This window comes from Acomys russatus, chromosome 3, assembly GCF_903995435.1.
Source record: "Acomys russatus chromosome 3, mAcoRus1.1, whole genome shotgun sequence".
NCBI lineage: Eukaryota > Metazoa > Chordata > Mammalia > Rodentia > Muridae > Acomys > Acomys russatus.
This window is the reverse complement of record NC_067139.1, coordinates 26,309,634-26,334,605: the sequence shown is the minus strand read 5'-3', so window position 1 is coordinate 26,334,605 and position 24,972 is coordinate 26,309,634. Positions and strand designations below refer to the sequence as shown.

General features: G+C 45.4%; 1 protein-coding gene across 5 annotated transcripts in view; it reads right to left on the bottom strand.

Annotated features, from left to right (window-relative positions):
* Phactr1 (phosphatase and actin regulator 1) overlaps nucleotides 1-24,972 on the bottom strand; it is a 462,087-nt gene that overhangs the window by 25,590 nt on the left and 411,525 nt on the right. For all 5 annotated transcript variants that reach the window (XM_051170504.1, XM_051170519.1, XM_051170512.1 and 2 more), the window contains 2 exons: nucleotides 19,509-19,756; nucleotides 17,741-17,897 (listed from right to left, as the gene is read on the bottom strand). In XM_051170504.1, the coding sequence (XP_051026461.1) occupies nucleotides 17,741-17,897; nucleotides 19,509-19,756 (405 nt within the window). The remainder of the gene's footprint in view (nucleotides 1-17,740; nucleotides 17,898-19,508; nucleotides 19,757-24,972) is intronic.

Below are 24,972 nucleotides of genomic sequence, written 5' to 3'. Positions count from 1 at the left end.
GCTGAACCAGGAAAGCTGTGACTCTTAGGCTAGCCTTGGCTACGGAGTGAGACCTTGTCTCCCCAAATGGAAAGCAATGAATCAAACACCCCACCAATGTCCCTCTCCCGAATGTTGTAATTAGTTTACTCATAAAAGGCAATGGTTCTGGACCTCGCCAGCAGCCCTGCCTTCTTAGGCCCCAGCACATGCCAAAACCCACTGTGCTCATTCTCCAGAGACTAAGAAAGGGTGAAAAGTTAGAGACAGGCCCCAAAATATCTCAGGTTTCTCCTAGGAAATTCAGGATACAGAGGTAGCTCATCTTCATTTAATGTTACCCATCCAACAGGCCAAAGTCTCCTCTCTATCCCTTTAGCACTTCAGAAGGAGGAGGAGGAGGAAGAGGAGGAGGAAGAGGAGGAGGAGGAGGAGAAGTCATAGGGAAGACTGGAGATGGGAATTGAGAGTTGCTGCCATTCCCCTGCTCGTTCAACGGAGCTCTGTTGTCACTTTCCTTATGGCCGCCTCAAGGGATTCTCCTGAGCTCATATTTGTGGAGAAAATGACTACTCAAGTTCAGATGGTCCTACGCTGTTTAGAAACCTGGTACCAAACCACACAAACACCAAAGGGTCTCAGGGGTGTGAACAGCAGGGTTTTGAGGCAGGCATCCAAGATGGCGTTTAGTAACCTAGAACTCTATTTGGTTTTGGTTATATACACTACCCCTCTTGTACTAACGCACTTGGCAGCCCAGCTCCTTTACCTGCATGGACTGTGCACATCCACGCACTTTAAACAGTGCATCAAGCTACATGCATACCCATCTCTGTACAACAGTGAGTATAAGGTTCCCTATCTCAACAAAATCAAGCCCGCACAGTTCCTATTTAAATGTATTCCCAGGGTATCTGGAATGAAGATTAGAAGGGCCCATCCATTCTGAACCAGTTTTGAGTACATGTTCAAGAAGTAATATTGTGTTCTTTAAATGAACTTTTACTGGAGAATCACCTATTTAGCATCTTATGCTTATGTGTAATTGAGCATGCAGATGCATTATGGGAAGAGCATGCTCAATATTAAAATGAGTACATGACTTGCACTGTTAACTAAAATGGAGACCCACAAAAACTATGCTTCTCAGTAACAGGCTCCTCTTTCCTTTAGACCCCATTAGAAGAGTACCCTGGCTGTGACCTGGGGCTGTGAAGTGACCACTGTCAATCTCGACAGGGCTTCCTTTTCTACTCTGTACTACTGCTTTTCTCCTATAGAGGTCACCTTACCACTTTGGTACATCTATGTTGCCCTTTGTCTTCCAGTCTTTGGATAAGGGGCTGAGAAGCAGACACACCTGGTCCAGTTCCTATAACAGTTTGGGTTTGACAATTTTGCTGTTTTCTAGAATGTATCACGTAAAGTCTCATTACTCTCTTCTTCCCGGATCCTTGGATCCTCAACTTTAAACATTCATTTTAAACGAAATGATAACCTTGCCATCCCAAAGGCCAACACGAACAGTTATGAGATTTTAACTGCTTTCTTGTTGCCTGACGGTCTTCCAGGAAACACATCACATATATATGTCATGAAGAAGGGCCCGTTTCCCCACTGGGGAAGCACAAGAACTTCCAGGAATGTCTAACCAATCTGAATTCATAGTCCACATTCTTTGACGATGTATTTCTTAGCCAAGTATGTTGGTACATGCTTGTGTGCTGCACTTGGGAGCACAAGGCAGAGGAATCATGAGATAAAGGCCTGCTTGGGCTACCTGGTGAGATCTTTTCTCAAACCCAAACCACACTAACACAGCTTTCTAAATTCTAGGCGGCTCAGGAGAGACAGAGTGCTAATGATGGGATAGACTTCTCACTCACACTTGGAAAGGACCTGTTCATGTGGGAAAAGAGTGGAAAAATGAGGCTGGGCATGCTGGTGCAGCCTGTAATCTCAGCACTCAGAAGGCAGACACAGGAGGATGAGAAGGTCATCCTTGGCTACACAATGAGTTTGAGGCTAGACTGGCCTACATGGGAACCTGCCATTAAGCTAAAACCAACCAAGACAAGACAAAGAAGGAAACATGAGGAATATTTTGGAAACTTTCTGATAGGCTTCATTCATAAAGAAAATATGCCGGGCGTGGTGGCACACACCTTTAATCCCAGCACTCGGGAGGCAGAGGCAGGTGAATCGCTGTGAGTTTGAGGCCAGCCTGGTCTACAAAGTGAGTCCAGGACAGCCAAGGCTACACAGAGAAAGCCTGTCTCGAAAAACCACCACCACCACCAAAATACCCCAAAACAACAACAACAACAACAAACCATGACAACCTACTTGATACCAATTATTTTGGTTCCCTAATACAAAATGTATATGACTGCTTGGTAGTTATGGTGGTAGTTTCTAAGCCTCATCAAAAGGTGCCTCCTGCTGGGTCCCTCACATTGGACTGAGAAGGAAGAGCATGGCCAACAGGTGACAAAGGCCAGCAGTAGTGTAAGCCTTTCCCAGTTCTACAGCTGTAGGCAACAATGTAGGATGGGAAGCTTGGCTCGTATCCTTTTCTGCCATCACCCACTGAGAGAACATCTGGAAGATGGCATGCCTCTCACGCACTGACTAGTCTTGCTTTGCACACTGTTTTGATCACTGAATATTATTACACTCACACTCTCTGTGCTGAGCGCCATCTTCCACAGTGTGATGATGTTCAGTCTTTGGTACCTTGCTTCCACACTGGCCCCCAGGAAGATTAGCTACCTGGTAGCTCTGCAGTCAAATAAGAGCTGTAGTGGTGTGGCTGCAGCTGTGAGCTCCTCCACTGGAGCCAGCTAAGGATTGAGCTATGATTGGTTGCTCTGTCTACTAACTGACCCTCCAGTGATGGCTTAGCTTGTGCAGCTGTGCGCCTTAGGACTTTGCTATTGACGAGATGGCAAAACACACAAAAGTCATCAGGTTTTCTTCTTACGTCAAGTTTGTTTCTCTAATAGGGCATTTGAAATCTGTATGTAAGTGAAAAGTTGAGTGCCCAAAAGTGTTTTACAGAGCCTTACAAATAGCTCAGTCCTGTGTTAGTCACAAATTCAACAATTACTCATGGAATGCATGGTGCGAACTTCCACTTCAGCTAATGTCTAAGGCAATCCAAAACATAATAAGTTATCTTTGTGCATAGCTATGGGAATGTATGTGATGTGATGTGATGTGTGTGTGTGTGTGTGTGTGTGTGTGTGTGTGTGTGTGTGTGTGTGTGTGTATACCACAAGAATGCCAGCATCCAAGAAGATGTAGTTTCCCAGGATCTAGAGTTCCAGGTAGACGTGAGCCACCTGATGTGGGTGCTGGAATCTGAACTCAGGTCCTCTGGAGGTGTCCTAACTACTAAGCTATGTCTCCAGCCCAGCTTTTTTGTTATTGTTGTTATATAGTGTTGGTTAGCCTTGACTTCAACAAACAGGCTTATTGTATTTTTTGCTCAGGTGAACTTACACATATTTGCAGTTCCCTTCTGGGGACTATCGGGGGCACAGGTCAGCACACTGCTCCTGAACTATGTGTTGCGTTGAGGAGAGGCAATGGGGCAACGGCCCCTGATGGCGCTGCTGACTAAGGACTGTGAACTGAGGAAGCAAGCAGAGCGAGGGCAGGCACAGGTGCATCCGGGAGCTGCTGCTGGGGTGGGCTGCCTTGACAGGGTGGGCATTAGAACCAACCTGCCACTCTATTTCCACCAAGCAAGGGCAGTGGTAACATAAGCACAGCATCAGGGCACTAACCAGGCTTCTCAGGGAAGAATGTGCAGGTGGCAGATTCATGGGTGCAGTCAATTTGGGGGAGGGCAGTGCCTCACCACGTCACTGTGACACATACGAAGATGCAGTGGACTGCCTTGACATCTTCTAAGAGGGAACTTGATGGCTTGCAATATGAAGACAGGCAAAACAAGGAAGATTATAACAGACAAAAGAAGGGTAGAATTTATGGGAGGCAAGCCTCTTTTCATATACTGATTACCTGCCAGTGCCCACAATATATCTGCCTGCCCAGTTCCTTTCAAAGGAGCTACCTTGCCTTTGCATTGTGCAAATCTATTGTTTTAATGATTCAGTGGGCACAGACCATCAAAATTTCATGATCACATTTCCTAAAATAGAAGTGTGCTCACTTAGATTTCAAAGGGTTTGCTTTTTAGACTCATAGGGAGAGCAATTTCCCATCATTTTAATCTGTGGATGCTTTTCTCTTTCTCTTCTTGATAGTTTTTTTTCCCTAAACATTGCTATTTAGTTTGGCATCTATATTTTGGAGGTTATTAGAAAAATCCTGGCATTCTAAGGGGAGTGAAATAAATATAATGAAGACAGATAAAATGAATTGCTCCTATTAGCATTTTGTGCAAGATTTAGGTTTTTTGCCAGGGAACAAAATGTACAGGGCTACACAAGAAACAACTTAGGTGCCAAATTTCAGTTGTATTTAATTCGGCCACTTAAACATTCAGGGCTATGTGCAAGCTTTGTCATTGGAGCAGGGAAAAACTCACGTCCCACTAAACTCATAAAGCCAGGCTTGGTGAGTGAGGGATAAAGAAAGTGATGTTGTGGACATGAAGTACCCTCCCTGACACCTCCAGAGAGAATTCAGGGTTTTTTTGTTTTGTTTTGTTTTGTTTTGTTTTGTTTTTTGTTTTTGTTTGTTTTTTGAAGTCTCACTCTGAGGTCTTGGCTGTCCTGGCACTTGCTATGTAGACTAGGCTGGCCTCAAACTCACAGAGACCAGCTTAAAGGCGTCCAGCACTGTGTCTGGCCAGTCAAGAATTCTTAATACATATGAATGACTGGCTGTTGCTTATCCTTTAGGAAACAGAATCATTAGAATGGGCCAAGTCAAATGAAGGCACTAGCTGAAGAATCTTTTAATGACTTTCTTAGTTTTTAAAGATATTATCCTGCTATTTTTTTTTCTGTAGTCTTAGGGGTTGAACCCAAGGCTTTGGGTATGCCAGGTAACCACTCTATCACTAAGCTGAACACTTGGCTCTGGCCCCGACAAGTGGGCACCTACAGGTGGTTGTGAGATGTTTAACGTAGGTGCTAGGAATTGAACTCTGTTCTCCGAAAGAGCAGCCAGTGCACTTAATCTCTGTGTTATCTATCTGGCTCCTCCTTCACAGCTGTTAGTGTCTTCCTCAGCAAGGATGACCCTCCAGCAGTCTCCACAAGGGCATGCTGTTCACTTCTGCAATTAATTACATATTTCAGCTAAGTGGGATTAAAGAGGGTCAAAGCACTCGTGGAGAACTACAAACTATCCTGAGTTTTATTTTTTTAAATCTTAGGGATTTGCTTACTAGAAATATCTCTTCTTTCCTTCCTTTGTTCCTTCCATCCTCCCTCCTTCATTTCTTCCTCCTTCCCTCTCTCCCTCCATGCCCCCTTCCTTCCTTCCTTCCATTTTGAGATAGGGTCTCATGTAGCCCAGGTTGCCGTCTCACTCACTATGTAGCTGAGGCTGGCCTTGAACTTCTGATCCTCTTGCCTCTACCTCCCAAGTGCTGGGATTATAGGCATATGCCACCACTCTTGACTTGGACATACTTCTTAAAGATTTAACCCAAAACGTCTATGTTAAGACATTTAGTTTGTTTTCTGAAATCGGCTTTCTAAGTCCTTTTTACATTGAAAAAAAGCAACTAAGAAATGTGATTTCTCATGTGTCCTAGCACATAACTGGCCTGTTCTTCCAGTGAGAAGTAGATGCCTCTCTCTCCCCGTCACATCCCTTGTGTATGTGCACTCATAGATGCTGAGGATTGAACCCAGGCCTGCATTTATGTTATGTGAGCATTCTACCACTGGGATGCATGTCTAGAGGCCCCCACCCCCTTTGGTGGATATTAATTTACAGCATTTGATAAAGTTTAGGGACTTGATTTTTAGACCCTTGTTCACAGGCTATTACTACTGCTTAAACTTGGCTAGAAGCATGTCCTATATAAGCCTTGGTTTTATCTGTAAAATGACGGGTGTTAGACACAGTAGCAAGCAATAGTTTAAAAATGCTGTCATCCTATCAGATACTGAAAGAAATTCATAAATAGTCACCCGTAATTCACAAGTGAGTCACAGCCTCACAGAGGCAAAGCTTTCAGAATGAGCTGATCTGGGCAGGGCTTTGTGGTACATGTCAGCACTTGAGAGGTGGTGGCATTGGAGTCTTGAGTTCTAGACCAGCCTGCGGAGTTAGTTTTGATAAGCATGCACCTAGTCAGGCCGGGCATGGTGGCGCACGCCTTTAATCCCAGCACTCGAGAGGCAGAGGTATGCGGATTTCTGTGAGTTCGAGGCCAGCCTGGTCTACAAAGGGTGTCCAGATAGCCAAGGATACACAGAGAAACCCTGTCCCAAAAAATAAAGCAAAACAAAACAAAACAAACAAAAAAAGGTGCAGCTAGTTAAGAGAACAGAGATTGTTCAAGGCTGGGTCCAACTGCCAACTTCCCACTAGCCACTGCTTTTCTCTTATTTCAAGATGTGTTGGTTTCATCTAACACTTTAACAATGGTTGAAACGCACATTTCTAACTTTGGGGTATGCCTGAGAGTGTCTATTTCTGGCAAGTTCTCAGGGAAGGCTGTTGTCACTGGCCCAAGGACCATGACACTGGACACCTTCCTGCATTACACAAGCACACATGGCTTAACTGACCCCCACCACCCCCAGCCCTGCACCACCCCACCCCCGCTTCCTGGGCATCTTGTTTACCAAGGACAGCGGTCTTCGAATCACTACAGAGCTCAGTGAAGCACCCAAGGAAACAAGATCCTCTCATTTCTTTTTGCTCTATGCCCTCCACGCCTCTTTGTTGAGCCACCCCACCCCACAGGACACCTAGTAAGCCATGGGTACCTGAAAGGGGAATCCTGCTCAACATAAAAACAAAAGGTAACTGCCAATGTCTCCTAACAGATATGCAGAAAACATGGAAACTCTGGGTTGGGGGGGGGTGTTGCTTTTGTTCACCATGGATGGTGTCTGAGATCATTAGTTCACTTTCCTCACATACAATGTGAGAGTTCTGGTGTCAGCCATCTCACGGGGTTGTGACAAGGGTGATTAGAGGAGACACTGAGTGGAATGTCCCAACAGCAAAAGGTTTTCAAGCCATCCACATCCAGAACTACAGCCCCGAGAGTTGCCGCTGCATGTGCTCAGGGTAACCCCACTTTTATTTAGCCAAGCAGTTCAAGAGCCAGAGCCTTCTTTTCCGCTATGTGCCAGGGTGAAGAGTAAATAGGAAAGGTGGCTGAAGATTGGCTCAACAATGTTGAGGAGAAAATTGACTTGAGAACTAACGGGTGGGGGGAGGAGTGGGCTGTACTGAGCCAGTCTTGGAAGACTCCCCTTAATCCAACTCCAGAGAAGCCCTGAAGAAGTGACCAGAAAAGCAGCTCAGAGGAGTCTACCAATCCATTACTCTATAGTCAATGGATTGTGTACTCTTCAACTTGTACACCCGAAATTTAAAATGTAGCTAGAATAAACCAGTCCTTAAAGAGGAAGAAGGAGGAGGGGGAGGAAGAGGAGGAGGAAGAGGAGGAGGAGGAGAAGAAGAAGACATGAGCCAGATGTGGTGGCACATGCCTATAATCCCAGCACTTGGGAGGCAGAGGCAAGTGGATCTCTATGAGTTCGAGGGCAGCCTGGTCTACAAAGCAAGTCCAGGACAGCCAAGGCTACACAGAGAAGAAGAAGAAGAAGGAGGGAGGAGGAGGAGGAGGAGGAGGAGGAGGAGGAGGAGGAGGAGGAGAAGGAGGAGGAGAAAAAAGCTATGAAATTGGAAAACAGAGGACCCACAATCTCCATGGACAGCCCCTTTCTTCTGAAAGCCGTTTGCAATTTTAAAACACAGCTCAATTTATTCTCACTGGCCAGAGAGAGCTCTTCTGAACCTGATACTTACTACATTACTGAAAAATGCAGAGGCTTCTGGGGCAGCTGTGGGGCACAGATGCAGAGCTCAAGGGTTTGCCAGGGATGTGGCTTTTTACCCACCATCCTGGGCATGGCTTCCAGACTGACTCCCTTTCTACTGAGACATAGACATATAGACACAGACACACATGCAAACATATGTGCACCATGCACATGCACACACAGGCAGGCAGGAAGCCATCATATGGACAGCCACCACCAGCTCAGTCTCTACTACCTGATTCTCAGCAAGAAGCTGGCATGAGAGGGACAGAGAATACAGGCACTATTGCATGGCTTTGAGATGTTCAGCCACCATGAGTCCTGGGATGGGAGTCACCCACCTCTCCGTGCCCAGAACCTCTATGCGCTGGCTTTTTTTTTTTTTTTTCAACTTGATATAGACCAGACTTACTGGGAAAGTAGGAACCTTGATTAAGGAATTGCCTCCATTAGAGCAGCCTCTGGGCATGCCTTGATAATGATCACTGTGAGAAGGGCCAGTGTCCTGTGGGTGGTTCCACCCCTGGGTAGGTGGTCCTGGGTTATAGTAAGAAGGCAGGCTGAGCGAGCCATGAGGATCAAGCCAGTAAGCAGTGTTCCTTCACAGACTCTGCTTCAGTTCCTGCCTCCAGGTTCCTGCCTCCAGGTTCCTGCCTCCAGGTTCCTGCCTCCAGGTTCCTGCCTCCAGGTTCCTGCCCCGAGTCACTGTTATACCTGGAAGTGTAAGATGAAAGAAACTCTTCCCTCCCCAAGTTAGTTTTGATGAGGGTTTTATCTCAGCAATGGAAAAAAAAGCTAAAACTAGAATACTGGAGTGTGTGCCTCTCCCCACTGCCCTCTCCCAAAGTGCCCTGCTCTCACATTTATTTAAGGGTCGTTTTTATCACTTTTTATTAAACAATAGTAAGAAGAAAGCAGTGGGCACACATGGCTGTGGCCTCAGGAGATGTGAGAAGGCTTCAGGTGATGCTAGCTGTCTTGCGGAGCTTACAAAAACAACTCTCTGCTTTGTGCAGGGAGTTCATGAAAGTGTGGATGGTCTAAAATAATCTTTCCTCCTCAAAGGAACACTGTGTGTGCTTTTATAAGATTTGTTTATTTTTATTTTATGTGTTTGCATGTTTTTTGCCTGCATATGTGTATGTGCACTACATGGGGGCAGTACCCATGGAGGCCAGAAGAGGGACTGGAGTTATGGACGGTTGTGAAGTCTCATGTGGGGCCTGGTCCTCTATAAGAGTAGTCCATGCTCTTTACCACTGAGTCATCTCTCCAGGTTTATATCCCAGTGTTTTTAACGCAAACACAGCACAGGAAAACACTGCACTCATGCCAGGCTCATCCTGACATGCTCCCCTCACAAACAGTCAGTTTGGTGATTGGCCTCTCTTTTCCATTTCTTAAGAGGCTTCAGAATTCATGGACAGTGTCTACCCAGTACAACCCAGTTCCACCCAGACTGTGTGAATCTAAAGACTGGCTCCCTCCGCATTCCTCTTTTGCTTCTCAATGCATGTCCTCTTTCGTGCTGCCTCTACAGCCAAAATAATCATGACAACGATGATGATGATGATGAAGAAGAGGGTGCAATGATGCATGATCGGCATCTACAAGGAATTAACAGTCTATTGTCTTCCCTGCTTCCTCCCAAGTGGGATCCACAGGGATGCGTACCCAGGGACACTAAGTAAATTCAGGCCGAATAGGATTCATACAACCTCTGATTGGTATTCCTATTTTTAGAAAGAGTTTCCATAGCAGAAGAAGTTATCTAGCCTGGGGTGATGCCAACTCACACCCAGCACTTGTCCTTAGGCCCCAGGGGACACGTTGTTTGCCACTTTGCAGGTAGGTGCTGGAGTGTCAGACTGTAGAATCAATCTTGCCAAACAATAAACACTATGAATGTTCCATAGAAGTTGGGATTGCTGTAGTTTCTTGCCTGGGCTATGAGCATAAAATATGCATCTCAAGTGATTTTCCTCTGTTGAATACTGTGTTATGACTTAAAGGTGCACCAACCTCAGTACATATTATTTTATATACTCCTTATTTTGATGATACGGCAGACTGTTTGGAGGATAAAATAGAGACCTAGGATGCCTTAAAGATAGGATATTGTTCAATCTTAAATAGGATAGAAGTGGTGAGGTTTCATGGGGAAGATCAGACAACTGTTTTCCTGCCTCCCAAGGCTGGTTTGCCAAGCCCTTTGCAAACACAAAGAGGGGTTAGTCCCTCAGGGTCTGACATTGAGCCTACTGATGTGGATAGCCGAGAGAAACGGACGTTTTAAAACAAGGAGCTACATTTGGCCCAGCCCTTGGTGCTGGGGGCTGGTTTCCATGGCTTCAGTAGAGCTTTAAGCTGTCACCACCTGGAGCAGCTTTAGCGCTGGTTCCTAATTCCTAGGCTGTCAAGAGGTAAGGATCAGAGAGCAACGCGGCTTTGTCAACCAACAAAGTCGCTTCTCTAATCCACACTCCTTTAGTTGACACCTGTCACTGTTCGGAGACCTGCCTGACTAAATCCCCGAAGCACAGTAAGATAGAAACAACATTGTTTTCAGCAATGTGGAGTGACATTCTCAGGGTCACTTTTGACAGGAAGTCTACAGCCCCCATATGTTAACTCTAAATTGCTACAGACGCACACGTGAATACGCTCGTGCTTGTGTCCCCAACCCACAGGCTATTCCTGTGCCATTAGTTCATCAGCATGGTAGTGCATTCAGAGGCCTCATGGATACTCTGCACATAGGATCCAAGATTGCAACCAGATGGTCCGGGACCGAGATGGGGACCTTGGGCTAAGGTCAGTCTACAAATGTATCATTTGGTATATAAATAGCCATGGTTTGGATAAATGCCTATCACCGGCCATGTGCTAAAGACTTGGTACCCACCCAGTGATATAACTGGAAATATCAAGAGGTAGCAGTACCTCTGAGAGGTGGATCTTGGTGTGAGGTCCTTAGGTCATTGAGGGTGTGCCTTTAGAGGGAATTATGGGATGATTCTTTCCTCTGCCTCATGGCTTCCATGAGGGGAGAAGCTTTGCTTTTTCATGTGCTTCCTAGCATGACGTACTGCCTGCCATAGTGTGCTGCCTCCACACAGAGCCAACAGCTTGTGGGCCGATTAATTACAGTTTGAAAAAACCTCTAAACCTTTGCATTAAAACAAATCCTTCTTTTTTCTTTTTTTGTCATTTGATTATCTCAGGTATTTTTTTTACTTTTATAGTAATGGAAAACTGACTAAAACCTGGAATTTTTATTTTAATAGTCCCCCTCTTTTTTTTTTTTTCTTCCAGAAGAGACAACAAAATGGTCATTCATTTCTTCAAAACAATAGGGGGCTTCATCTCAACAGTGACGGCTCCTTAATGTAAGGGGCTTTTCATCCCACCCTCGCTCCCAAGTCTTATAACTGCCTGTTTTACTTCTATACAACATCTCTCTGTCCTCACATCCTCTTGAGGTCATGGTCCCTCTGTTAGAGTCATTTTATTCTTCCCTAAGTATCCCTCAGATGAATTCTGTATTCTACCAACTTATATGTCAAAGCCTTAACCCTCAGAACCCTTGAGAATGGAGCCAGGGTCTTTATAGAGGGAACCGGTTCCAACTTAGGTTATTGGATGGGTTCTAGCCTCTACAGCTGCTGTCCTTCCTCGGAGGAGAGGACACCTAGGGAGAACGACATGCGAAGCGGAAGGCAGAGTTGGATGTAAAAATAGAGTCAAGGAAGGGCCCGGGCCCCAAGTTTTCAGCAAACCAGTGCATGTGGGGCTGGGGAGGGACAAGTAGTGTAGCTTGCAGAGCCTTTCTCAAGGAGTCCGTCTGACAACATCTTCCTTTCAGACCGCCAGTCTCCAGACCTGTGGGACAATGTGTTTTCTATTGTGTAAGCTACCCAGAAGGCTGAAAGTGAGTCAGCGTCTTCTTTTGATCACAGGGAAGAAAAAAACAAAAACAAAACAAAACAAAAACAGGTAAAGGCCATGTTCAGTGTAGGGAAAAGACCCCACAAGGAGAAAGTCTCTTTCCAAGCTCACCCCACCCGCCTGCCCAGAGCTTCTGACGTGGCTACATCCAGGTGCATGTGCAGCCTCTGTCTGCGATGGCTCCAGCAGGTGCTGACAAACTTCCTGTCACCCATGATGGCAAAGAAGCTGACAGCTGATCTCTTTGTGGGAGGTGGTATTTTTAGTTGTTAAAAGTTACAGGTGTGGTGGCGCACGCCTTTAATCCCAGCGCTTGGGAGACAGAGGCAGGCGGATCACTGTGAGTTTCGAGGTCAGCCTGGTCTACAAAGCGAGTCTAGGACAGGCAAGGCTACACAGAGAAACTCTGTCTCGAAAAAAAACAAACAAAAAAACAAAAAACAAAAAAAGAAGAAAAAAAGTTATTGGGGTGTGTGTGTGTGTGTGTGTGTGTGTGTGCGTTGGGGGGGGGAAGGCCATGGTATGCACAAGGAGATCAGAAGGCAATTTGTAGGAGGCTGCTGTCTCCTTCCACAATGTAGGTCCTCTGGACTGAACTCAGGCTGTCAAACTTGGTGAGAATCCCCTTTACGCACTGAGCCATCCCTCCAGCCAGGAGGTGACATTTTAACAGAGAAGGGAGAGGCAGGCTGCTTTAACCCTCATCTGCTGCCAAGCTGGCTGTGGAGAAGGTCCCATGGCTACTCTGAGGTGCTGCCTTTTTGTCTCTCCCCAGTGTTTTCTCCTTATCTGTTCCAAATGGCAACAGAGGTCCATGGGAGAGGCTAAGTGTGTGGATCCTCTGTTGGCTAAGCTGGAATGCTGGCCCTCCCCCAGGGGCCTGAGGGCGGTGGGTCTTTGTGACCACAGTGAGGCCATGCTTCTGTGTTTTAGCTCCTTTGTCCCTGACAATCCCACTTGCAGTGGTCCTGAACACTGTCACTTCACCAACAAATCAGCACCCCAAACTAAACATAGAAGGAAGAAAACATGTTCTCTCTCTCAGGAGGCCACACTGCCACGGCATCCTGTCTGTGAACTTTGAGAAGCATGGCTCCACATCCCCCCACTTCTTTTTGAAGTGTTAAGTTAGATTGGAAATAAAAAATTGAGTCATGTAGATGGACTATCATGTCGGGGAGGAGATGAAGGAAATTAGACCTCTAAGATTCTAGAGTCTGCAGATATAAGTGAGTCTATACCATTTGATTCTTTCTGCTTCTGGGTTAACTCACTCATTATGATCATTTCTAGCTCAATCCATTTATCCACAAATTTCAGGAATTCCTTGTTTTTAATAGCTGAGTAGTATTCCATAGTGTATATGTACCACAGTTTCTTTATCCACTCTTCTATTGAGGGACACTTAGGCTGTTTCCATGTTCTGGCTATTATGAATAAGGCTGCTATGAACATGGTTGAGCAAATTTTCTTGTTGTGTGCTGGAGCATCTTCTGGGTATATTCCAAGGAGTGGAATAGCTGGGTCTTGAGGAAGCCCTATTCCCATTTTTCTGACATAGCACCAGATAGAAAAAGGATACAGAGGGTCCTAGAAATCTACAAGTAGAACAATATGATAGGCAGATTTGGGCCCAGGGGTCCCGCTCAAACTAAGGCACCAGCCAAGGACAATACAGGAGGTAAACTTTAAACCCCTTCCCAGATCTAGCCAATGGTCAGAATATTCTCCACAGTTGAGTGGAGAGTGTGATATGACTTTCTCACGTACTCTGGTGCCTCACATTTGACCATGTCCCCTGGAGGGGGAGACCTGGTGGCACTCAGAGGAAGGACAGCAGGTAGCCAAGAAGAGACTTGATACCCTATGAGAATATACAGGGGGAGGTAATCCCCCCCAGGAACAGTCATAGGGGAGGGGAATAATGGGAAAATGAGGGGGGGGGGGGAGGAATGGGAGGATACAAGGGATGGGATAAACATTGAGATGTAACAAGAATAAATTAATTAAAAAAATTAAAAAAACAAAAACAAAAACAAAAAAAACCAAAAAGAAATGCAAACAATAAAAGCTACGTGGAACTGTAAAAAAAAAAAAAAAAAAAAAAAAGATTCTAGAGTCAAGGTGATTCCTTCTTAGGGATCAGTCAAAGCTCCTGAGAAGACACCCAGAGAGGGTGTAGCAAGGACGTGCACAGTGGGGGCTTGGAGTGAGGACATGTCCTGAGGTCTTTATATTTCCTTTGGCTACAGGCTACTGGGGAAAAAAAGCATTGCTCACATGGCTCAGATAAAAACCCTTAGACCAAGCAACTCTAAGCATTCTCATTGACAAGAATCTCAGTGTGTCCTCAACATGATCAATCAGTCTATTGTGTGTGTGTATGTATGTATGTATTTATCATCTACCTACCTATCAATGTATCTATCTATGCATTTTTGTATGTATATATGTATTTATGTATGTATGTATGTATGTATCATAATCATCATCATTATCTTAGGGTCAAGTGTGGCATAGGCTGGCTTTGAACTTGCTGTGTAGTCAAGTCAAAGATGACTTTGATCCTCCTGCCTCCTCCATACCTCACTCTCCTAAGAGCTGGGACCCCGTATGTATCACCATGCACAACTGCATGCATTCATCTATGGCTAATAAACAAGTAGGAACTACTTCATGGATGTGCCAAGCGCATTATAATGAAGTCTAAATAAGGAAATTAAAAAGAAGAAAATAACTAAAATAGAAGCTCTGCCCTCTCTGCCTGACTCCTTAGGGGGCAGACTTACTTACTCCTGTGCTTGTTGCACTATTCTGGGATCTGGTATGCAAGGAGCAGCTACAATGCATGACCTCTCACCCGTGTTCCCATCTCTAATTAGAGGACTCTGTACTCCTCCAGCCATGGCTGACCGAAGCAGTCATTTGTTATACAAAGAATCCTGATGGTTTCTTGACCGAGGGTCAGGAATGTCTCCTTCAAAGCATCCTCAAGATAATGCTAATAGAAATCGCACTGATGACGTTTCTCAGCACTGGGACACGATACCTTACAGAAGCAACAAGGGGAGGAAGGGCTTTGTTGGCTCCAGTGACAGGCAGAGAAACATGGCTGAAGTCATGCCAGAGTGGCCTCATCTGTGGGACTCCTCCCGTCTCAGTGGAGCAGAAAGCAAAGAGCTCTAGCTGGAAGGAGAAGCTACGACCCTCAGCACTCTGTTCCCTCCAGCCAGGCCCCACCTACTCTAAAGCTTCTGCAAACCCCCCACCTCCAAACCCAAACACCATATGGAGACCAAGTGTTCAAACACTCAAGCCTATAGGGGATACTTTACATTCAAACCCTAGCCAAAAGACAGTAACTGTGCTTTTGGGTAGAGACATGACCTCCATTCTGGAAGGCTCTACACAAACTGACCTTATTGCACTTGGCTCACCGGTCCCTCACTCTCACTCTGGGATTATTCTTGGGTTGTTGCACCTTTTCCTCCCTTAAGCTATTCAAACCATCAGGCTAAAGTAAAGCTTTCTTTCTTGCTCACCCCATGAAGGGCTGCAGACTCTGCTGGAGGGTTTTAAAGAGCTGATGGTTTCAGTGTGTTTCTGCTGCCACAACCCGACAAGCTCAATAGACTTCTACGTTCTTCTTACCCCACTTTTTGTAATAACAAAGTGCACAGTGTATATGTACACGGTGATCAAAATTTTAGCCTGGGAGGTTTGTGGGAGTAGGAGTGGGCGTGGCACCAGTGATGGCTGACAACCAAAGCCTGAAGCTACGCGTCTTGTCCTGGAACAGCTGGTCAATCTCTGGCCCAAATTTTCTGCCTTGGTTTCAGGATCAATGACTGGCTGGTGGAGTAGAGCTGGCTTTTCATTCTAAAGAGAATAGTCTTTAAAAATTTAAAACATTAACGACTATTAAATATATTAAAATACTGCGAGTCTGTGTCTACAAGGATGACTATGCAATGTGGATGTGGCCTCCCCATCTGAGTTATGAAACACTGTACAACCCTGCTGTTCCTCCTTTGCGCTCAGGCCCTGTAACCTGACTATAGCTCCTAAAGGTACATCATAGGAAAGAAACACTCCAGTTAAAAGCATGAAGTGCCTTGACTGTCACCAGCACCACTGTCTCCACGACTGTCTCCTCCTTCATTGGTGTGTCCTTCTAGCCACCAAGATGGCTGGGGCAAGACAAACACCATAGTCGGTCTTCAGTGCCCCTTATGGGTTGGCAAATAAGAGGGAGGATTTCTTGGACACAGGTTTGCGCCTAGAACATTTCCAAACATGGGCAGCCATGTCTCTTCCCCTTCTGAGTTTAGCCACAGCTGCCAGAGTGTTATGCTGGGTGGGATATGGCTGTGCATTCGGCCTGAGAAGCTGGGAGCATTCTCTCTTTGGGAGGAATGCTGGGGAACAAAAATGTTCTTTTCCACTTATCAGTCACCACCAGGAGGGCAGGACTATTTTCTGCATCTCCCATTTCTTCCTTTCCCTATTTCTCACTTTTTTTTCTTTCTGTCACTTTCCACCGCAATGTTACATTAAGCGGCCAGATGTGCTGGCACCTTACTCTGCCCATGGAGAAGTCACTCGCTGAGCCTCTGTATACTGCAGACTCTGTCTGTTCTATAGCAAATTCTGGGAAATGGGAGCCAAACGGAAAACAAAATCTATAATAAAAGATATGCACGGGTGGATCTGAACTCTGGAAAGGATCAGGGCCAACCATCTGCTTTGTTCCTTTTCTCCAGGCCTTCCCCACCTAAGGATAGTTTCATTTGAACTATGGTTATGCTGGAACACGCTGGGTCAGAAGTCAGTTCAAAACCATGCACCCCAGGCCCCAGATATGGCTATATGTTGTCTGAGAGAATAGATCTGGGAATACCTAGGTCATTGTCGGACAGTGAGTGGATGTTGCCTCCACTCTAAGCATCGATGATTGGGGGAGGGGTTGTTTTGAGTAGCTGTTGAAGGCAGAGAACATGGGTTGGGCTTTCTAGAAAGTTGTAACTATCACTGGGCAATCCAGATAACCATACTGTGGCCATGCCACTGCAATTCAGTGAGGTAGATAGAGATTATCACACACACACGCACGCACACACACACAGCAAATGTATGAGAAAATGTATATATGTGTGTTCTGATATTTTTGTTTTTCACACTTGAAGACTGTCACACAAAGCTAAATCATATCAGCGTTGACTACTTCACACAGCCCCACAGCATCACCACAATACCGTCCATGAAGAAACCAAGTTAGTTATGAGAAAGAAGCCATAGATAGTAACACGTAACAATAGAAAAGTAACTAAGACAGTAACTAAAGTTGCCTAATTCAGATGTCCTCAACTGTAAATTATGCATCAACATGCGTATCTTATAGAAAATTCAAAAGAGAAATAATTTAACTTACATAATGTAAGGATGCTTAGAAGCATGCCCAAATAATAAGTGTTCAATAAACGTTGCCAGATACTATGTAAACTGAGAATTAGATAACAAACTTACACAGAGCTTAAGATAGTATTATAACATGAAGCTATGCCTATGTCTTTAATAACCATATATATGCCATTCAAGAAGCATCCAGAGTAGCAGTAGGCACCACTACCAAACACTTGACTTTGTAACAGAGAGCGTGCTTGACTGCCGCCATAGTTAACCAAATCACACCTCCTTTACCTCCTAACCCTTGAATCAAGTGGAATCTCCAAGCCTTGGCTAAGCTGGAGATGGAGACTGTACACTTCTGCTGAGCCACAGAAGTCCTGGGGGTCAGAAAGGCAGCAGTGGTGCTTTCCTACCTGGTGAGCTTGGTGCCAATCTGCTGCCTGAGCTCCAGCCGTTCCTCGTCAGTCTGTCTGGGGAGGATGTTCTTTTCTTCCAGCTCTCGCTTAGAGGGCCTGTTGCTGAGTTTGATGGCTAAGGAGTCCTTCCTGCAGACCTTCATGGCCAGAGAGCCTGCAGGAGGGGACAAGTTCGTCAGTTACCAGAGACACCTACCTATGTGCCTGGAGGCCCATGAGGCCAGCCAGGGGTGGGTTATAAAACAAAAGGCAGGGATTCAGACACAAAGGGCTTACTACCCAAGAACACTAAAGTCCAAGTTCTTAGCGCAGCTGCCATTGCCACACTTCAGACACCGCACACGGTGTGGGACATATTGGGAAGAGAAGGGGAGCCTGTGACTGGGTCTCTCCCTTCAGAAATGCTCAGCATATGGCAACATCACAAAGGAGGACAGGACCCACTGTGCAGTGCCATAGAGGGGAGAGGAGCAGACAGAGGTCTCAGCAGCTGGGAAAGGCTCCACAGAAACAGACTGCTGCCAGGACAAGGCGGGATCTGTGAGGATCCATATCTGCATATGTTCATTGGTGACATGGATGCTGGGAACCCTCAGGAGACAGACAAGAGCAGCTATCTGGAGCTCAGCGCATGCAAAATAATGCTGTGTGGTCCAGGTAGGACCGTTTGAGGTGAGGGCAGGGTTGGGGACCCTGAAATGAGCAACATTCTGGGACTGCTTTCTTTTGAACACACGTTTCAGAACATCCAGGGCTGCTATAAGTCTGTAGCTTCACCCGGAGTTGATTTTGCTCTTTAGCGAGCAGCCAGAGACGTCTAGAGGGAAATTTGGTTGCTGAAGATTAGGTGGAGGTTGGGAGGACGGCCCTGCCGTCTAGCTGGTGGAGGCCCTGGAGGCTGTTAATCCCAGGGCAGTACTCAGGATCACCTTTACAACAAAGAATGCTCTGGCCCAAAGGGTCAAGAGTGCAAAGGAGAGAGACCCTGGCACAAAGGCGTCAGTTCTCAAGCACCACGTGACAAATGGGCTCAGCAGCTGCCCCCTTCTGCTCGGGGGGTCACTGCAGCCTCTGACTGCAGCTCTGTGGTTTCTGCCACATCACTTTCACTCTCCCTTCTCCATTTACCTGCCAAATGGGAGCATGTTGATTCCCTAAGATGGTTTTAAGATAGAGATATGAGAATACAATCATATCTCATTGGAAACATCCTATATAGGCAACAAACGGCTGCTATTATGATAAATTCACGTATTAAACAATTGACCTTAAGTCAGCTATAGCTATCCTCACACCATTACACCCTAGCTATTCATGGCCACAGGGATAAATTATCAACTTGCTTTCTCTATTTCTTATTATAGTTAAATGTCTTCAGCAGAGAATTTAAATCCACACTTACAGCTGATGAGGCACACTTGAGCATGAATATGCTACACGTACAGTAGCTAGGTTTACACACGCAAGACACTCTTTTAATCTCTCCCTACCCTGACCCCTTGTTGTTTGAAAAAGAGGGTTACATCTTAAGAAAGTAATCAAGACAGATGTAGGAGGCGATGAAATAGTAGCGTGATGTGTATAGCTATGAAGCCATATAGATATTTACTCTTATTACTGCATAAGGAAGTGGAGCCTGGGGAAGTCACCTGAGCTGTCCTGTCACTCAGGGCCCAGTTAAAACCAGATCTTCAGGCAGCTATTCTGTGCTGTCTCTACAGTGCCACGCTTTCCCCACAGCCATGGAAAGTCTGCCTGCACGTACTGGTGTACAATGAGGCGTCATCATCGTCATCCTCTTCCTCGTCCTCCTCTTCTCGTGCATACAGGCAGGATGAGTCTTCATAGTCAGAGTCATGAGGCACATTTTCTTTATTGTCATCACATTCAATCACAACTGTTGGCACTTGTCTGATTTCCGGAAGGCCCATGGGTCCTGCTTTTGTGACACCGTCACTTGAGTGCAAACCAGAGCTGTGGTAAGAAGTGGAGCAGGGGACTCGTTGCTCGGAGCTGTTTAAAGAGAAAAGAAAGAGGAAATTCACCTTAGCCGGTACAACAGGTCCTATTCATGCTGTGGAGGTGCTTTAAAATTCAGTTGTCCCATTCTCAGAGGCAAAGTTCCCTAGGCAATGTGATCTGTTGCTCATACTTAGCTTGTCCTCTTAGGGCAATACTTTCCTGGTGGAAGCAGCTGTCTGGAATAAGGCATAAGAACCCTACGTGGTGGTGATGCCATGGTTTCATAACAACATGTAGCCCCTGGATGGCACACCTGGGTCCCGTTAAGGCGGGGCACCTCTGCAACCCACCTGCCTGCTAACTTGAGCTAATAGAGGCTAGTGAGTGAGGTTCTGTCTTTCAAAAGCTGTGCAGAGCAGTGGCAGGAACTGAGAGTGAGGATTGTTTGAAATGATTTGGGTAGAGATACAGAGGCAGAGAAGAGATGGGATGAATACAAGGCTGAGCCCCATGATTGGACATCAAGGTAGACACAGCCATGGACCACCTACCTAGAGGCCGTTCTCTTCCAAGGATGGGGCCAAGGATTCTGCAGGCAGTTATGGGTAACATTAACCTAACTCCTCGCCTGACCCTATTGGCCAGTTTTGTAAGAATGATGCTCTCGAAGCCAATGCGATTTAATATATTTTCAATTAAAAAGACGCTTAAAGCATCCAGTATTTGATAATTGGAAAATATAAACCATTACAGTTCCCTAATAGTGCCTATGTGCAGATCTCATAGAAACATAGAGTCCTTCTGTATGAAGCCAAGGACAGTGGGCAAGAACACTGGCCATGAAATCAACTGACCGGGACTCAAGTGATCACAGAGATCAGGGAGCCTGCATGGGTCTGACCTAGGTCCTCTGCATACGTGTTATGGTTTTGTAGCTCACTGTGCTTGTGGGACTCCTAACAGTGGGAGCGGGGGTGTCTCTGACTCTTCTGCCTGCCTTTGGGACCCTTCTCCTACTGAGTTGTCTCATCCAGCCTCGATGTGAAAATATGTGCCTGGCCTTATTATAGCTTGTTATGCTGTATTTGGTTGGTGTCTTGATCTTTCCTGGGGTAAGAGGTCAAGGTGGGATGGATCCAGGGTAAAGGGGAAGTTGGTGAGGGGAGAGAGGGGAAACTGCAAGTTGGGATGTAATATATGAAAGAAGAATAAATAAAAAGGAAAAAATAAATGTATTATAATATTAAAAAAATAATAATGGAAATATGGAGCCAGAAAAATGCCATTGTTTCCTTCCTTCTTCCCTCCCTCCCACCTTCCCTCTCCTCCATCCCTCTGTTCTATTTCTCCAGTGTTGGGCACTGAAGCCAAAGCCTGACATTTGGTAGTCAAGTACTCTACCACTCACCTACATCTCCAGATCAGATAAAATTTGTATCCCTTTTCAGGGTCATCAAAATAGAGCTTATATCTGTATTTAAAGATTTCTGAACATAGGAAACTCAATATATTTTTACATCAACAGTATTTGACATTTATAAACAAATGAATTGTTAAGGTATATTATATATTAAGGCATTAGATGAAAATTTTTATCCTAAAGGAGTCTTACTATGGTGTATAAAAACACATGTTTCCGTTAGAGCTTTCAATTATACTTTAAGTTATTGCTGTGTCTAATTTAAATTCAATTAACTTTCTTCCTTTCACTGTTTCCAATGGGTTGTTTTCATCTTTGTATTTTCCACATAACTCTTCAATGACACAAATGGGAAATCTAGTTAACACCATATGAGTTATACTGTTCAAGGCAATGAACTAAATCAACTTAAAAATAACAATTGCTGAATAGGATAAAATCATGTATTTACAAAAATGCAGTGTTTTAGTAGAGATTAGTGGTTTGAGATGGCCCATTTCCTAACTAATTGCATAGACACAGCAACTGGAGCAATGTGTAAGTAGAACACATGGGTTGATGGTCTCTAGGGTGACAAACACAATGTTTAACCATAAATTGGACAGAGTGGGCACCTTGCTGTTTTGCTCATCCTATGGAGCAAATATAGCTACTAAATTCTAGATGTGCCTGGATCTTTCTTGGGTATCATGGAAAGTAGGGGATATGGAAGAGAAAAAAAATGTATGTATACATATATACATACACATACATAAATATATACACATATATAAAATTCCATGGCTTGTGTTTTGTCCTAACCTTGCCTTCTCCTCCTTCTACTTTCATATTCTGATTAGCATGGTTCCTAAAAGGCACAGAGCTTAGACTAGACTTCTGGGAGTTAGGGATGGGAAGCAGATAAACAGCTATTCTTGTTTGGTTTGAAGAAATGTTGGCAGCTAGAAAACAAGAACATCTTAAGGCAGGAATCACCAGAGTGAAATCAAAAGGGAAGAAGAGAGGGGAATGAAGGATAAGGAACTCAACCTTATAGATAGTGTTCTGGTTTGAATGAGGATGGCCCCCATAGGCCCTGTATTTAAATACTTAGTCCCTAGTTGGTAGGAGGTGTGTCCTTGTTGGAGGAGGTGTGTGTGTCCCTGAGGGTGGGCTTTGAAGTTCCAAAAGCCCACACCATTCTCAGTTAGCTCTCTCTCTGCCTTCACCTTGTGGATAACAACATAAGCTCCCAGCTATTGCTCCAGAACTATGCTCACTTGTCTGCTTGCCCACTGCTATGCTTCTTGCCATGATGGTCATAGACTCGAACCCTCTGGGCTTACAGCTCCAGAGGGTTCGAGTCTATGACCATCATGGAGGGAAGTTATAAGTTGCTGTGGTCATGATGTCTCTTCATAGCTATAAAAAAGTAACTAAGACAGGTGGTCTCTGATTAAAAAAAAAAAAAAAAAAAAGAAGAAGAGTCTGTGATTTTTGTCTTGAAGATAAGAGTATGAGATGAGGAGTAGGACCGATTCCACAAGAGGGCCCCTGGCTGCAATGATTAGGTATAAAGCATCCCCCTGTCAGCATTGCAAAAGAGAGACCCTCATATAGGTGGTTAATAACTGCCTGGTAGGGACATTACCAACACAGCTGGAGGCTGACATTGGCCTCTTCCTGAAGTGTCAATCTACCACGCACCAGAATGCCTCCGTTTGTATAAGTAGGAATAATATTTTCCAGGAATCTATGTGAATCCACCAAAATGTCGGAACGTATTTTACTAATCAATATCCAACCTGGTGCTTATGGTGTGCAAGTATGGATGATCTCTCTCTTGGAAAGCTGAGGCAAGAAGATTGAGAGCCCCACACTAGTCAGGGCCACATAGTGAAACCCTGACTTCATAAACTATTGAATACCAAGTATAGGTTAGGAAATATGCTGAGAAGAAGACAAACATCTGAGGAGATAAAAAGTAAGTGAGAAGGAGGCTAGCAAGGTTATGGTGAGGCTCCAGCTGTGAGAAGGAGGCTAGCAAGGTTATGGTGAGGCTCCAGCTGTGGGAAGGAGGCTAGCAAGGTTACGGTGAGGCTCCAGCTGTGAGAAGGAGGCTAGCAAGGTTACGGTGAGGCTCCAGCTGTGAGAAGGAGGCTAGCAAGGTTACGGTGAGGCTCCAGCTGTGAGAAGGAGGCTAACAAGGTTACGGTGAGGCTCCAGCTGTGAGAAGGAGGCTAGCAAGGTTACGGTGAGGCTCCAGCTGTGAGAAGGAGGCTAGCAAGGTTACGGTGAGGCTCCAGCTGTGAGAAGGAGGCTAGCAAGGTTACGGTGAGGCTCCAGCTGTGAGAAGGAGGCTAGCAAGGTTGCGATGAGGCTCCAGCTGTGAGAAGGAGGCTAGCAAGGTTATGGTGAGGCTCCAGCTGGGGGAAGGAGGCTAGCAAGGTTATGGTGAGGCTCCAGCTGTGGGAAGGAGGCTAGCAAGGTTATGGTGAGGCTCCAGCTGTGAGAAGGAGGCTAGCAAGGTTATGGTGAGGCTCCAGCTGTGAGAAGGAGGCTAGCAAGGTTATGGTGAGGCTCCAGCTGGGGGAATCTCGACTTAGATTTGAGCCTATGTTTTTCCCATTTACTTTCTTCTTGATATTGGAGAAGTTATTCAGTGTCTCTGAGTCTCCACTTCCTCACACGCAAAATTGTGCAAATCACGCCTTTTGTGGGTGGTGGTGTGGTACCTGGCCTTGATAACATGGCCTTCAATGAGATATTGCCCTTTTAGTTACAGGAATGGTCTTCCAGAAGGTTTTCATCAGTGTCAGCCCACCCCACCCCCCACATGTTGGGGGCAAGGCTCTAAAAAGCAGAGATAGTTGCCTTTCTCATGGGAATTCTGAACGGCTCCCAAGTCTTCAAAAGTGAAAAGACCAGACAAACTCCATTTTGAAAAAAAGAAAACCTCCATTTTGTGTTAAACCTAGCCAAGGGCTGAACCCAGATTCCAGAAAAACAGCAAACTAGTCTAAACAGAAAAATATGCCCTAGTAACACAATCAGCTCACCTTGGGAAAGTCCAAATATACTCTCTGCTGGTCAAACTGACCAGCAGGTTGTCTGGTGCATAGCAACAACCAATTAGGAGAAGCCAGGCCAAAGTTCCTAATTCCCCCATGACTGCTTCAACCAATATTTTCTATAGGCCAACTTGCCCCTACACCTATCACCCAGCCATGAAACATCAAGGCTTGTAACTCCCTGCTTGCAGCTTTTCTGCCCAAATGTCATCCAATCATATACTATAAAACCTATTTCTTTGTCTAAAACCTATAAAAACCCATCTCAATTGAGACTCGAGGCCACTTCCCTGCATCTGCTGTGCCAGTGCATGGGAGGGGTGGCCCGGGTTTGAACCTGCAATAAAGACTTCCTTGCCATTGCATTTGGACTTGGCTCTTGGTTGGTCTGTTCGAGGAGTCTCTCAAGATCTGGGCATAACAGAAAGCAGCCACACAAATGGAAAATCCAGATAGTACAGTGTGAGCTGTGTCATCTATGGCCAAGAACCAAACCCAGGAAGTGCAGCATGTACATGCCCTCTCCCATGTGGCAGCAAAGGAGGTCTAGAAGGATGGCGGTCTCAGTAATGCTTGTTTTATATGATAGAGTTGCCCCCAAAATTTGCCTAAAGATGTTCATTGCCAAAGAGAAGTAAAACCTATTAGCTTATGTGTACAGTCATTCAAACCTCCCATGATGTTCCACACCTCACACAATGTGGTCCATGTTATTAACTGCACCTCCCTCTAGTCACCGACGTGTCTACACAAAGCTTGCCACAACTGCACCATCAGTGCTCTCGGCCTGGAGCACA